Raw genomic sequence first — 15,276 nt, forward strand, 5'->3', positions numbered from 1 at the left:
AGTTACTAATAAATGTAAGTATAATAAACAGTCCACTAGATTATACATTCACAAGGGCAAGGACCACACCTGTCTTTCATGATGTGCCTGACACACAGTGGGCACTCAATTAATTAAGTGAATAAATAATTGAACCCTTCTCTCAGTCATTATACACTTTAACGTGCTCCCACGACATCTTCACAGAGACACCATGACGATTTGCCATGAAGATACAGATGCCTTGAGGTACAGAAAAAGCATGGGATTCTTACCCTTTTCCTTTTTTCCTTCCCTTTTATTTAAAACATATTGATGATTTCTCTTCCCTTTCCTTGAAGGATTAGGGCTGATGGGGCTGAAAAGACTATAAGGGACGAGGAAGCAGCCAGCAGGGAGGGAAGATTGGTTACACACAGGGGCAACGGGCAAATGAGTAAACAGTTTGAGGATAACAGAAACCAGGTTATCCTCACTGTTGGGGAAGGGAGTTACAAAGATGGAAAGGATAAAAGGCAGAATGCCCCTATGGCGCCAGACTGGAAGTGGAGCTACCCACGTGCTCTCGTGGTATTTAATACAGACAGAGAGAGCCACAGACATGGCTGCTGGTGTGTGTCTACTTCCTGGCTCCTTCGGCTGAGAGGGCCTAGAAGCGGTGAGCACACCTAGTGCCCAGGTCTTGGTTTCTGTACACTATTTTCCATAGTGGACCAAGATCTCCTTAAGGACGTGGCTAATTTCAGGGCTGGGGAGAGAAGGTACAGGATGCACATGGAACATCTTGTGCCAGAAAGTATGAAAGTACTCAGAAAATGATGAGAACTCGTCAAAAGAACACAAGAGCCAGCTTGAGGGGGCTCCCGCTGGCCAAATCAGATCATTTGGGCATCAAAATAAATAAAGATATTCATAGATTACAACCCACTGACCAAAATGGGAATCCATAAGAGCATACTGATGTAAATAAATACAAAAATAAGTAGACGAGAAGGGAAAGCTCTTCCTTACAGCAGAAAGTTTATTTAGGAGCAACATACCAAAGTACCTCCCCACAAAATATTTATCAATTGCAAAGAGGAAAACTGTAACTTTACAGTGGAGAAATCTGGCAGATACCACCTTTACCAAGTGGGGCTGGTATGAATCAACTCCATTTATGTGTTTCTGATATGATTAAGAAGAATACAGCACTACTTCTGTGGTATTCTGCTGAAAAATGCACAAACTCAGCTTATAACGAGGAAACATCACACAAACCTAAAATGAGGAACATTTGACAAAATGTACTCTTCAAAAATGCCTTGTCACAAAAAGATAAGAAAAGACTGAAGATCTGTTCAGACTGAAGGAGACATGACAACTAGATGCAACATATAATCTTAGACCAAAAGAAAAAAAATTTTTTCCTCTATAAAGGATACTATTGAGACATTTGGTGAAAAGTTGAATGGTAACTATGGATTAGAAAGTAATATCAGTGTTCGTATCAGGACCAGTGTTCGAACAGTATCAGTGTTCATTTACTGAACTTGGTTATTACACTGAGGTAGGAGAGTGTACTTGTCTTTTCGGATAATAACACTGGAGTATACAAATTGATTCAGAAAAATATACACACACATACAAACACAAGGTGGGGGGCGCTGGGAGGAGAAGAGGAGGAGGGGAAGGGAAGGAGGGAAGGGAGAAAGCAAATGTTAAAAACTGGAGAACCTGAGTGAAGAGTATATGGGAATTCTTTATTATTCTTGTATCTTTTCTGTAAATTTCAGATTATGTCAATGGTAAAAGTTAAAAATAAGAGCATGGGTTTTGCTGTAACTCTGGTCCAGTTTTGAATTCCCAGTCTGATATTTATCATTCATGATCCTCTGGGGAGGTTATTTAATTATTCCAAGTTTTGGTTTGCTTATTTGATCATCAACATAGACCAATTTAAAGGGATGCTGTGAGGATTAAGTAAGATGAGGCACAGGTTGAGCTCCTGGCCTATGGCGGGTTTGTCTGGTGAGGACGTGACACCTAACTGGCGACAGAGATACAAACTTGCTGGAGAAATGAACGTGCACCTCCTTCCCGCCCCTCCCCCCAATAGGAACCAGTGATACCACCTAGAGAAAATCAGATCCTTCCCATAACAGCAGTCTAACATCTGAGATTTCTCTTAACACCTGAAGAATATAAAGGAAAAAACTTAAATAATAAAATAAATGCCACCACACATTTTGACGTTACTAAAGTCTCCTCAGCCCTTTGCACTCGTGTCTCATGTGACACTGAATGGAAGAGGCAGGCAGTTAAAGTTCAACACAGCGTGAATAATAGCGAATCTCTCTAGTGCCTTGGGTTATGATTGTCAAAGAAGAGGTCATGCTCTTGTTACTTAAATCTCAAACACAGCTCCCATCCGTTCACAGTTCACAGCAGGGTACAAAATTAAGCGCAATTTACTGTTCATCTGGGCATCTGTTCCTAGGACGCTGGCACTGCTGTTTGTTTGTGGTTCACAGTGTATCTGGGGCAGTGACCAGACAGAGAAGGGGACCCATGTTGTGCCTGGGAGGTTTCTTCTCTCAGCCAAGATGTGCACATGAATTTAAAATTACCCAAGAGGGTGTTTCAGAGCTGCCTGCCAAAGAGTGGTGTCCTCTAACCTGGAGAACAGCTGCCGGGCACAGGCATGCAAGCACACGCACAAACACAGACACACAGACACGCTCACGGAGCCTATACCTGCCTCTACTTGTCTGCTCTGGGTAGATGGCTCCTGGCTTTTGGGTCGCCTCATCCTGCAGCTCAGTCCAGTTAGACCCTTTCTTCCGTGGAGAGTGGCAAGCTGTGGGGTGAGGGAATCTGCAAAGGTCACCCGTCTTCAGAGTATGAAGGGCACTGCCCGGAGAGGGAAGAGGATTATATTTAGTTTTCGGGCCCAGTCAGTGCTGGGCTCCCCACTGCCTCTCCTTTGCAGAACTGCCAGTGGCCCCTGGTTGCAAATTCTCCGTGGCTTTGAAGCCCACAAAACAAAAACAGAGAGAGTGTCCAAAAAGAAAAGAAGGAAACGTTGTTGGTCCCTGGATTCCACTATTGAATTTTGGTGGGGATGAAAAGAGAGGACGAGTGGGTGTGATCAAGCAAAGGTACCTGCACAGTAAGGTAAGTGTCTCTATTGCTGTTGAAAAGAGGCTTTGGGGATGTTTCTCTGTTATCCAACATCTGGGAATTGCCAACACTGCTCTCCAGGAGCAGGATGTTCTGGATATTATGCAAGGGATGCGGTAAATCTCAGGTATGATTAAGAGCTTATGACAGATGATGACTTTTAGGCTAATATGAGTAAGAGCGGCTTGGCAAATAGAGGAACTACCCTGACAGTAGGTAAGTTTTGCTAAATTGGTAGGCATGAAAGAAGACCAAAATGAAAATTTAAATTGTTATCCTCTTAAGAGTAAGACAAATAGTCAAAAATTTGAAAAATGGTTTGGATAAACGGCTTTCCTTGTTAACAGCTTGATTTTGTAAGCTGATGTGAGTGATCAATACATAACTTCAAAAGCATCACAAGATGCTCAAAGTTGAGAAGTACACTAGATAGGCTAGATTGGAGAGGAGCAATTCTATTTTTATGGAAAGACAGAGGAAACTAGCATCTTAAAATGGCAACTAGATTGCATTCTTTTTTCTTTACTTTTGTTCATATTTCTCTGATGCAAGATTTGATGAACGGGGGCCAGAGAACAGAGGTAAGATTTCTGAGGTAGGGTTTTCACAAGGTCTTGGGAGACACCTATGCCCAAAGAACATGATTGGATATCCTGGCACAGCACATCTCAGTGTCAATGGGAAATGATGTCAGATCGCTGCCAACTGACTCCAGAGAGAGAGTTCTGCTCATTGTCCTTGCTCCCTGGGAGCATCAGTCAATGTTCAGGGTGACTGCACAGCTTTGAATATAGGAGCCCCATTCCACAGAGACACATGTGCAGCTAAAATGCTTGTGACATATCCAGTCATTCCTTTTTCTCTTCAAAACAACTGATGATCACATATCTTTTAAAAAATATCTGTGCAAGTCTCAGGAAGGATTACAAGAGGTGTAATACGTATGTTGCTACACTCCACTCACGTGTATTAGGTCTGTATAGAGGAGGGTCGGGGGCAGGGCACTACTGGAGACAATCCCTTCAAATTACGGCAGTGTTCCTCTGGCTGCAACTAAAAATGCTTTTCCTACGATGACGCTTTCCGATATATCACTCTTCTATCCCTCAAAAACAAATATCCCAAGTAAATATATCTCTACAGTTAGTTATCAGTTGACACTACTCTGAAACTCCTGTTACACTTAATTAAAAATCAGCATATTTTAAGAGCTGTTTGCTACTAAAGATTTCTAAAGGCAGCAATAATGTTCGTGGGCTATTTCCACTTCTTTAAAACAAATATGTAGGGTAATCAAGACAGGTCTACTCTGATGAGAGTTTTCCAAGTAATTTCCCAAGGCAATGTAGGGTTTGGGTTCTTATGATAATCAATGCAAAAATATTCTGAAAAAACTCTGGGAGAAAGAAAAGTATTGATAATAAACAAAGGGGTGCAATATGTTTTTTAAGAGTTTAGCTTCCGTTAAGTTCATATGTAATTGCCTTTTTTGCCTTAAACTGTTATTGAAGAATTTGTTAGCCAAGAATTGGTCTTAGGTAGTGGTATTGTCACTGGAGATAGAGATACTTTATTGTGGCTCCAAAATGACGGTGCATTTGACAGAACACTATTGTAGGAAACTGACGTTGCAACTTGCCAAGAACTGGGCAGGTTCAAGGATGGGAAAAAACTAAAAGTAAAGGGCCCTGTATTCTTTTCTTCAGAATAGAATCCCTATCATTCTTTGTCTTCACTTAATGCAAAGTTTTCATTACCACTGAAATCCATGCCTCACCGCTCCAATATGTTGCATTAAAAAACATTTAAAGAAAAAACGTTAGTTGCCTTTATTTGCCTTAGGATAGAACTAGTGACCACCAGACTTTAACAACCATTCATGCTGAGCACAAAATAATTTTTGTTGTTTAATTATACTTAGGGAGAGCACTTTCATAGTAAAGGGCTTAATTTGCTTGCTCATTTGTTCATTCTTCAGCAAGCATCTAGAGTGCCTCCTACATGCCGGGCTCCTGGGGACGCAGCAGTGAGGGAGGAAAACCCGGTTCCAGGCGGCCTGAGTGTAGGAATCTTCACAGGGGCCGATTATCAGCGATTTGAACCTGTACATTGTTCATGTTGTTTTCCATGGGAAGTATTTTCTCCCTCATTTCTGGTTAAAAGAAAAGTTAAGAAAATATTTTTCCCACTTTAAAAGGTTATTTAGTGTCTGCAAGATATGGAGACAGTTCCAGAGACTAAATAACCAAGCAAGCAGGTGGAAATATACGTTTGAGTGCAAACACTTGAGGCTTCTTCGAGGGAGGTTGAAGTTTCTGTTCTCAGCTACAGATGTTAGACAGAAGGCTCACATACTGGATAGTCTGCTCCTTCAGAACTGGGTCAGACAGGAAGTCCCTAAGGAGGACATTAGAGCAAAATTTGTATTATAGCTTCATATCTATCTTTGGTTCAAATCTGATGGAAGCTCTTGACGTTTCTGTCTAATCTGTCTGGCAGAGACAGTCAGTCGCTGGAGACTGCACCTGAAAGAGCTGCACTACTGTGCCTCTCACCTCGACTGAGGAGGCTGCGTGACGGCATGAACCACTGCAACAACGTCACTTCCCCCCGAAGTGCTGTCTGACGTTGTTCACAGAACTCGAATATCAGCCCTCACTCAGCCCATGGTGACCATGTGTGAGATCTCCTGCTCAGCATATGAAAAACTAGGTTTTAGACATTTAAGGGACTAGACCAGCTAATTTCTTCTCTAACGCAGTCTCACTAAGTAATTTCTCAAGTGAAGGAATAGAAAAATTCTGAGTTTTCAACATGAGCACTCATGGCTCTGACCTCCTGTTTGAAGGTGGTAACCGCCAACTGGAAACGGCCCAGAGGGGAGGGCTCCAGGTGCCCCCCACTCCCATCCTCTTCCTGCCTACAGTTCTGTCATCTAGCCCTCAAAAAATCAGTTTAGTTGCTAAAAGAGATATAAGTTACTGCTTTTCCCTTCTTTTAAGGATGGGAAGAGTATAGTATATTGGTATATTTGCCTACATGTGAATGTAAACGGAACTCGAAACTCCTGGCTAGTGCCACCAGCCTGGCAACATAAAACGCTGTCACATCAGAGTAGACCAACTGTCCACCCAGCCCAGCTCTTGCTTCTGGTAGAAGCATAAGTGGGCCATTGAGAGAAGCAGTTTGTCATGGGTAAAAGGGAACATCACAGGAAAAATTCTCTATGTGGAAAAATGGTTAACTGAGAGCTCTATCAAGATAGGCGGAGTTGAACAGAGCAATCTTAATTGAATGAAAAAGGTCTTTCTGATGGATTTTGAGAGTAAGCTCATCTGCTGGTAGTTAAGATTCTGAGGGTAACAGGGTGTAAGATATCATGCATAGCTAGCACTGTCTATTACTAGCTATGGCCAATCAAACCACAAGACTTCATTTCTTTCTTACATTTTTCCTGGAATTTATTGCGTATCTAAAGTTTGTTGTAACTGTTTGGAGGCTTTTAGCTACTTTTCTCTTGTTTTGGAGGCCTGGAATGAGTGTCACAGGTCTTCTTGATAGATCTAAGGACAAGCCCTTCACTAGGAAAGCAGAGTTCAGGGTAGGGTAGCAGCATGGATAAAGCAGAGGCTGCTTCTAGGCTTCTCTTCAGAGCTGCTGCTCTTGGCTGTGAAAGTGAAAGAGACAGAGGCAGCTGCCTCCAAGCTGCGGTATCAAACTGCCAGGTTGTGACTAGGAACACCAACTCCTTGGTTTTCAGCTGCTCTGAACATCTTCACACGAAGCTATTTTAAGAACTTTTGCATTTGATCAGGGAGCATGTGGGGTTAAGCCTGTGTTTTCCATTTCAGTTTTAGATCCTAAGCAGGTGCAGTTAGTAGTTCAGAATTTAAAAACTTATTACTGTATTTCCCCCCAACCAATGCAAAAATAACTTTATATTAGGGGAGAAAAGCATGTGACAGGGACTTGTTTCTTAAATAAAAAGTATTTAGGACTTGAGTTAAAAAACATCACTGACATTTTCCATCATAATTCTTGTTTGCCAAATACTGGTTAAAAATGTGAAAGAATAAATAAAATCCTTTGGCTGGGGTTAGGACAATATATAACTATTTGTGCTAATGCCCATTAATCTAACCCTATATTCTTCTTATTATGCTTGGAACATTGCAGACAAGGACACCATTGCAGATTAGGGGGTTGTCTGACAACATCAAACTGTGATTTACCACTTGAACCTTGACAATTAGAGAAAGGTATCCTCCAAGACTCACCCGTGACATTCCCTGGTGGTACACAAAGTTGAAACAAAAGTAAAGGCAATACAAAACAAAAAATCCCTTCTTTTGAAAGTGTTTTAAGTTAAGTATTAGCACATTCCTCGAGAATTTATGTAAGTCTTCCCTGGTCTGATGAAACTCTAAGTCTCTGATGGTTCATCACATACCCGTACATCCACACCAGGGCTGTCCATTCTCTTAGTTTCAAAGACAGGTTCGTTCTGGTTAGGAGAGCCAATAAAGCAGGGGTGCTGGAATCTGCTGTGGGATCCAACTCCAGGATAATACAGGGGGCAGGGGATCCAATGTCTGGGTGCACCTGGGACTGAGGGGCTTCCCGGGTGCAGGGCTTTCAGTGCTAAAACCAGGGCTGCTCTGGAAAAACCATGGCAGTGGGTCACCATAAAAGGAGGAGAACACACATCTGAAGTGATCAGATTATAGAGGTTTACTGCTGAGGAGGAAGAGGTCTAAGACATCAGGTGTCCTAATCTCAGGCTTGTGCACTGTACACATGGCAGACTCCCTGTTTAGGGAGACAACAGGGAGGGGTTTGGTCACAAGAGTCATCTATTTATGGAGTTTCACCCTTCCTAACACAACAGAGGATTTGAAGGCACAATAACAAAGTGTCATCTTGAAGCTTGGGAAGTTCAAGCTTCCCAATGGGTTGGCTCAGCTTTCCACTGAAAACAACCAAAACCAAGACTCCAAGATTATAGAGGTATTCCATTGCTACATCTTTTATTTGAAACTTTAATCAGGGCCACATGTGTGTTTAAACAAATTCAAGGGGAGATAGTGCATAAAGCACATGAGTCCACCTTGTTCCTCAAGTTTGACTGGCAGATCAGGAACATCACTTAGCAGTGTGCTGGAAGTGCAGAATCTCAGGCTCTGTCCTATAAGCAGAATCTGCATTTGGAGATGACATCCTACGGAAGTCAGTGTTTGAGAAGTAGCTCACTAAATCATTCTTTGTAACTACCTGTGGCAGAGGACACAGTTTGGTACAGTCAATCCATTGTCAACTGCCATAAAAATCAATCACTAGAACAATGATCACATGCTGGGATGCTGCAGAAACGTAAAATTGCTATAAAAGTTCCTAAACGTTTACTCTCAATTTCTGACTCATCTTGCAGTGGATGGGTTACAGTTTAAAGATCAGCACAGGTCTGCAGGCCACAGTCTGAGCAGCACTGCACTAAGCGATATTAGCAGCCTCACACTGCCGGGAAACAGCTAAAGAGACCAGTGAACACTCTGCAGACATCTTTACCTGGTCAAGATGATCTGTGCGTTATAGAGCCAGCCCCTATAAAAGGGGTCACATCTCAGGGTGGAACCCAAAGAAAAGATACAGTTTGCAGGGAGCCCATCCTCATAAAAGCATTTTTATATGGGCAAATCCCACTAAATATTGATCAAAGGCATTGATATTGGTGGGAAGTAGAGAAATAAGACCATGTCTAGATTATGAAAGTGAGGAAGGGTAAACCTTGCTGGAATAGACTAGATGGACGTTGTTTTACTTTTTCCTTTTTTGAAGGAGGTGGATGAGAAACGGGACTGTGCAGTGTGAGATGTTGTGGCTCCAATCTTCAAGTTCTCAAAGCCACCAGGGGTCTACTTGTGCCTTTACTTGATTTACCTTGGGGCTGGCACTACCTCAGATGACATATCCTAATCTTTCCTTTCCAAACAAGAGTAAAATGGCTACTGCTACGCCCTGAACACGTCCCCCCAAATTCATATATTGAAATCCTAACCCCTAAAGGTGATGGTATCAGTAGGTGGGCCTTTGGGAGATGTTTAAGTCAGGAGGGTGGGGTCCTCACGACTGCCCTTATAAAAGAAGCCCCAGAGAACTCCCTGGCCCCCTCTACCTTGTGAGGATACAGTGAAAAGTCTGACTGGAAGAGGGCCCTCGCCTGACGATGCTTGCACCCTCATCTCAGACTTCCAGCTTTCAGAACTGTGAGCAATAAATATCTGCTGTTTACAAGCTACCCAGTCTGTGCCTAAGACACCTTAGCTGTGTCCTAGCTGTGGTTCAGAGAGTTACCAACATTTTGAAGGACAGGTATGGGTAGAGAAGTTACTGAGGACTCCATCCTGGATTTGGGGAGCTCATAGAGAAACATATTTGCAGATATAGATTGCAGTGTCTATCTCTGCCCTCAATGATTCTTAAATTTGATGCTTTTTAATCTAACTTAACAACTGACATATCACTAATCTTAAAATTTTAGGTAACAATATTTATCAAGGCTTCATTTTTAATTGCCAAAAACTAGGAACAATCCAAATGCCCCTCAACTGGTGCGTGGATAATCACACGTCACCATCGTATAGTACATCCATACAATGAGTTACTACTCAGTAAAACTAATGATACACACAACAACATGGATGAACTTCAAATGCATTGTGCTAAGTGAAAGAACCCAGACTAAAAGCCTACATACTGAATGAGTCCATTTATATGACATTGTGGAAAATGGAAAACGAAAGGGACACAAAACAGATCAGTGGCTGCCAGCAGCTGTGTCTGATGGGAGGGGTTATCTACAAAGGGGTGAGAGGGAACATTCTGGGTGACGGAACTGCTCTATCTCTTGACTGCAATGGGGTTACATGATTCTATGAGCTGTCAGAATTTGCAGAATTATACAATATAAAGGGTAAACTTTACTGCATGTAAATCATACCTTAATAAAATAAATGAAAAAAGATGCCAGGCATCACGATCTGTGTGGCTCTATATTGAGAGCCTTCACTCCAAACTTGACCAGCATATTCTGCTTTGGTGTTGACGCACTGGAGATCTTGCACAGATTTCCAGTGGGAAAAAAAAATAAAATAAAATAAAATAAATAAATTTTAGGCTACTAAAATTTTGTAAGGAAAGAAGCCTTGAAGAAAAAGAGTTCTTGAAAAATAACTGATATAGTCCACCCCCCTCATTTTACAGATAAGAGCTGAGGCCTGCTGAAGTTTTCCCAAGGTCTCAGAACTGGTTAGTGGCAGATAAATCTGTTTGCTTTTCAGGAGATACTTAAAAATAATCAACCTACAGAAATTCAACTCTCTAACTACTCTTGTGCAAACTGACTATCAAAACTGCATTGTAGGGGCTGGCCTGGTGGCGCAGCGGTTAAATTCACATGTTCCGCTTCTTGGTGGCCCGGGGTTTGCCGGTTAGGATCCTGGGTGCAGACATGGCAGCGCTTGGCAAAAGCCATGTTGTGATAGGCGTCCCACGTATAAAGTGGAGGAAGATGGGCATGGATGTTAGCTCAGGGCCAGTCTTCCTCAGCAAAAAGAGGAGGATTGGCAGTAGTCAGCTCAGGGCTAATCTTCCTCAAAAAAAAAAACAAAAAAAACCTGCACTGTGTAATGAAAAAAGCCTTGGGGCAAAAAAATATGCAAAAAAACTTTAGCTGCGTTCCCAATGTGTTGGGAAATTGGTCAAAAGCTCTGGCTTCTGACAAATACACAATTACGAGGGAATACAAAGTGATTTTAGTCATCAATAAATGTTATTGCATGCCCAGTGTCTCTCAAAACCAATAGCGACCACCGCCACCACTACCACCACAGCCTGTACTCAGCATCAGGGGGTATCACAAAAGAAGACCCAGGTCACGTCTGGAAGAGACACACACTTGTTCACTTGTTTACTTATTTATGTAACAAACAAATGCCAGGCACTCTCCTGGTTCCTACAACCCAATGTTGGTCTCAGAATTATAGTAAAGCAGTGCTTAGATAAGGAGCAATGCCCAACTTCTAGAACAGAGTGAGGGCTGTTTGAACAGATCCACCAACATCGCACAAAATCCCAGTCAGAACTAAACCAGTAAATGGATGCGTTATTATTATTACTCACAATGCCTAAGAGACGCCACCACTGGGCCCTAACCCAGTTCTGTGTGATCTTCACCAAGTTATTTAACCTCTCAAAGCCTTAAGTTTCCTCAATCATAAAACAGAGAGAATACTGTACTTCTTGCCTTGTTAGAACCAATAAATGAGAAATATAAAGTGTAAAGTACAGCTTGTGACACAAAATAAGTGCTCAATAGTCAGGAGCTATTATGATCATTATTATTGACACAGAAAACTCTCACCATGGTGTTAAAGATTGGCTCTAATAAAATTCAGTCTTGAAAATGTGGTATGCCAGGTCCTTCTGAGAAGCTGATAAATGCTACAAGACCCAGAATACACAGACACACAAAACTTTGGATCCCCTGGACAAAATTAAGATGGCTTGGGCTAGACACCAAAGGAACTGGCATTTGAATGATGTGTTTTCTTTGGGACCATAAGAACCACTGCTGTAGACACTACATACCACAGACAGATATGAATTGAAAATGCCAAACTTTGTGGTTTGGCACTTTAAAACCCCCCAGAGGGGCCGGCCCTGTGGCCGAGTGGTTAAAGTTCGTGCGCTCCGCTTTGGCAGCCCAGGTTTCACCAGTTTGTATCCTAAGCGTGGATATGGCACGGTTCATCAGGCCATGCTGAGGGCGGTGTCCCACACAGCACAATCAGAGGCACTCACAACTAGGACATACAGGGGCTTTGGGAGAAGAAGAAAAATAAAACGAAGATTGGCAACAGATGTTAGCTAAGGTGACAACTGTTACAAAAATAAAAAATAACTGCCCCCCAAGCTGATTATTAAAAGTAAACCGTAAATTTCCTTGATCTATGTTAAATAAGTAGAAGTATCCTTTTCTCGTCTCTGAGATTCTTGAGCCATAAGCAAGTAACTGGTTGTTGGTTTTTTAATCTTTTTGCAATTCTCTTGCTTTCTCTTCTCATAAAATTTAAATCATGTAATGGAAGTTCCACATTCAAAATGTGATAATTTATGACCCCACAGCCCAGAGGATTCTGAGGAGACTACGAAATTCCTAAATATGTGCAAAGTATTCCAGAATGGGAAATGACTCTTCCTGTGTAGCAGTAATTATTTAGGTAACACTACCTTGGGAGAATGTTAATTGTAGAACATTAAACTACTTCTTTTAAAACAAGGCACTTCCACAGGGTTTTATTCTTTCTTTCCTAATTTGGAAAGACAGCATTTGTATACACAAAATAGCAAGTTCTACTATCCCATTGTTAAGTGGTTAGGTCAGGTTTCAGAAAGGCTGTGCTGATGCCTTAAATACCTGCCAAATGTGTGGAAGGAAGGCTCCAGTTCAAACCATGACGCAGTTGTGGATCTACCACTTTCACAACGAGCGAAGTGGCCGGGAAATTCTACCACCAACAAAGGCCAAAAGAGGCCGCGATGCCTACCGAAGGGGGAAGAAATAGAGTTGGCCTCAAGCACACAGCACTTAGTAATCTTCCCAGATGTTATCGTAAAACTGCAATCGGGACCTAAATAATCTCGTTATTTTGGCACGTAATTCCATTATTATATTCTGATCCACATCTGGATAGTTCAGTTGTACAAGGCAATTTCAGTTGACATGAGAACTTGAAAAGTTCAGCCAGGTCTAGTGGAACTAATCTGTATATAAACAAGGATTTTTTTTTAACAGTATGAGAGAACATAGAGATTTTCACCTGTACTTGAAGCACTAAAACAGTCGTTCAGTCTGAACTGGTAGCTACAAATTTACATCTCTTGGCTCTGTCACAAAGTCCATAAGGACTTAATGCTTTCAGAGCAGATCAGACACACGTTCGTGGCAAAATGCCAGCTGTCATTTTAACGGAGTTTTTCCAGTTCTTCCCTTTGCCCTACTGACCAGAAAACATTTTTCTTAGCGTTTCCTTTAACACACTTCCGCTATCTTACTAATTTCAGCAGTTTTTTTGAGGAAGATTAGCCCTGAGCTAACATCTGTTGCCAATCTTCCTCTTTTTGATTGAGGAAGATTGTCTCTGAGCTAAAATCCGTGCCAATCTCCCTCTATTTCTACGTGTGGGATGCCACCACAGCATGGCCTGATGAGCAGTGTGTAGGTCTGTGCCTGGGATCTGAACCCGCAAACCACAGGCGCTGAAGCGGAGTGCATAAACTTAACCACTATGCCACCGGGCAGGTTTCTTTAAAGCAGCAAAATAACTTCCAGTATTTTAAGTTTTCCAAACATGTGAAAACCTACTCGAGGGATCGGCGTATCGGCCTGGGATGAGTGGAGCAATCAGCAGACACCACTTGAGTGAATCAGATGGGTCTTCACTCAACTAAAGGGTTCCACAGGAAGTCTACAATCCTAGCAGGAAGGTGAATGACAGGCCCTAGCCCAGGTAAGGGTGCAAGCTTGGATCCTGATACCCCGACCAGGGACCCGCAGTTATAGAAGATGAAGCCCATGTGCAAAGGCAGGGCTCCTTTTCCACGAAGAGGTCACTCTCCAGCTCCCAACTGCTCTTTGGGTGAAGAGCCAAAGCGAGGTTTCTCGGTACGGTCCTTTGCAGGGTGGCTCCAGATCCTCTGCTACCATTTCCTGCTATCTCCACCAGAGTCCTTGCCCCAGATGTCTTACTTAGAGTATCTACATATTCCTGATATTAATTTACCTGGCCAGCTGGGAAGGTCGTCAGAACAGATTTAGATGAGCCCCATGCAGAATGGGTGCAGCCTATGCTGGCCTGGAGGAGGTCTGAGCTTCCACAGGTCTCACATCTGCAAATGTAATCTCTGGGGGTATTCCGCAGCCTGGAAGCTTGTACTTGTGCTTGTAATGGTATCCTGACTGTACCGACTTGTTTCTGTGTCCTTTCTATGAGTCGACCTCTTCTGATTTAGTGAAGTGGTGTCTCGGTCTGATTCTTCACCAATCCCAGCCTACCACTGACAGTAGTTTCGTATGTCCTGCATCTCTTACGCACAGCACACAGGGATATTTAACTAATGGAAACCTCGAGGAGGCATATTTTGACTGCCTTGGCTTCTAGACTCCCAAGCACAACTCTCTGTCCACATCAACAAACGTGTCTGATGGTATGAGAAGCTACTGAAATGAATGACTTCCAAGATGGGTTTTAAGTGAGAAAGAGTGAGAAGAGGAAGCTCATTGATAAAAAGGGCTGTGTTTGGTGAAAGGAGAGATTACAAGCCAGTTTTGAAAGTCTAGTTGCATCCCAGGAGGTTGAAATCCTGTCTGAGGTATGCCATGTGGAGAAGGGAGAGAGAGAACAGTAGTAAGAACGGGCTTCTGAAAAGGGAACTAATCTTCTGAATCACCTCCTGGGACTGCATCACCTTGACCCAGCAGTTGTTTTTCATTTCTACTTTCCAAACTACCTTTGTGTAGGATTAATGGCCTTCCCTCAGCCCATTAACTCAGACTATCATTAATATCCAGGAAATACCTTGTCAGTACAGCTTAGGGTACATGAGAAATGCTGTGTTTTAGGTTAAAAATGGTTAATCTTACAGCTCTTTACCTACTCTTTTCAATGATTACTGAGTCTTCCTAGAATTCTTTTTGCCTCAGGATTAATTTTTTTCCAGCTGAGGAAGATTGGCTCTGAACTAATATTTGTTGCCAATTTTCTTCTTTTTTTTTCCTCCACAAAGCCCCAGCACATAGATGTATATCCCAGTTGTAGGTCATTCCAGCTCCTCTATGTGGGACACCATGACAGCATGGCCTGACGAGCGGTGCCAGGTCCGCGCCCAGATCTGAACCAGTGAACCTTGGGCTGCTGAAGTGGAGCATGTGAACCCAACCACTGGGCCATGGGCCGGCCCCTAGTTAACATTTTAATCACAGTCTTGCTTGTAAGCTATAAAGTTGTTAGATAGGAATTGTAATTGATCCAAAAGAAACACCTTCCTGGAGGGTAAAGTGAGTTTCAAAACGTGTCA

At 42.5% G+C, this 15,276-nt stretch overlaps 2 protein-coding genes across 5 annotated transcripts in view; one reads left to right on the top strand and one right to left on the bottom strand.

The window, feature by feature from the left end:
• CMSS1 (cms1 ribosomal small subunit homolog) overlaps nt 1-15,276 on the bottom strand; it is a 361,626-nt gene that overhangs the window by 57,471 nt on the left and 288,879 nt on the right. Inside the window, exon 1 of one of the 2 annotated variants that reach the window (XM_005602075.4) lies at nt 2,716-2,865. The exons of the other annotated variant lie outside the window; for it this stretch is intronic. Within the exon in view, the coding sequence (XP_005602132.1) occupies nt 2,716-2,770 (55 nt within the window). The 5' untranslated portion in view covers nt 2,771-2,865. Of the gene's footprint in view, nt 1-2,715; nt 2,866-15,276 lie in introns of those variants that run through there. 2 annotated transcript variants of the gene reach the window in all.
• The window catches only part of FILIP1L (filamin A interacting protein 1 like), a 297,195-nt gene continuing 284,574 nt past the window's right edge, over nt 2,656-15,276 (top strand). Inside the window, exon 1 of one of the 3 annotated variants that reach the window (XM_005601759.4) lies at nt 2,656-3,135. The gene's annotated coding sequence lies outside the window, so the exon portion shown is untranslated. The remainder of the gene's footprint in view (nt 3,136-15,276) is intronic. The other 2 variants (NM_001163896.1, XM_070242350.1) reach the window with 2 other exon arrangements.

The sequence above is a fragment of the Equus caballus genome, chromosome 19, assembly GCF_041296265.1.
Source record: "Equus caballus isolate H_3958 breed thoroughbred chromosome 19, TB-T2T, whole genome shotgun sequence".
Lineage (NCBI taxonomy): Eukaryota > Metazoa > Chordata > Mammalia > Perissodactyla > Equidae > Equus > Equus caballus.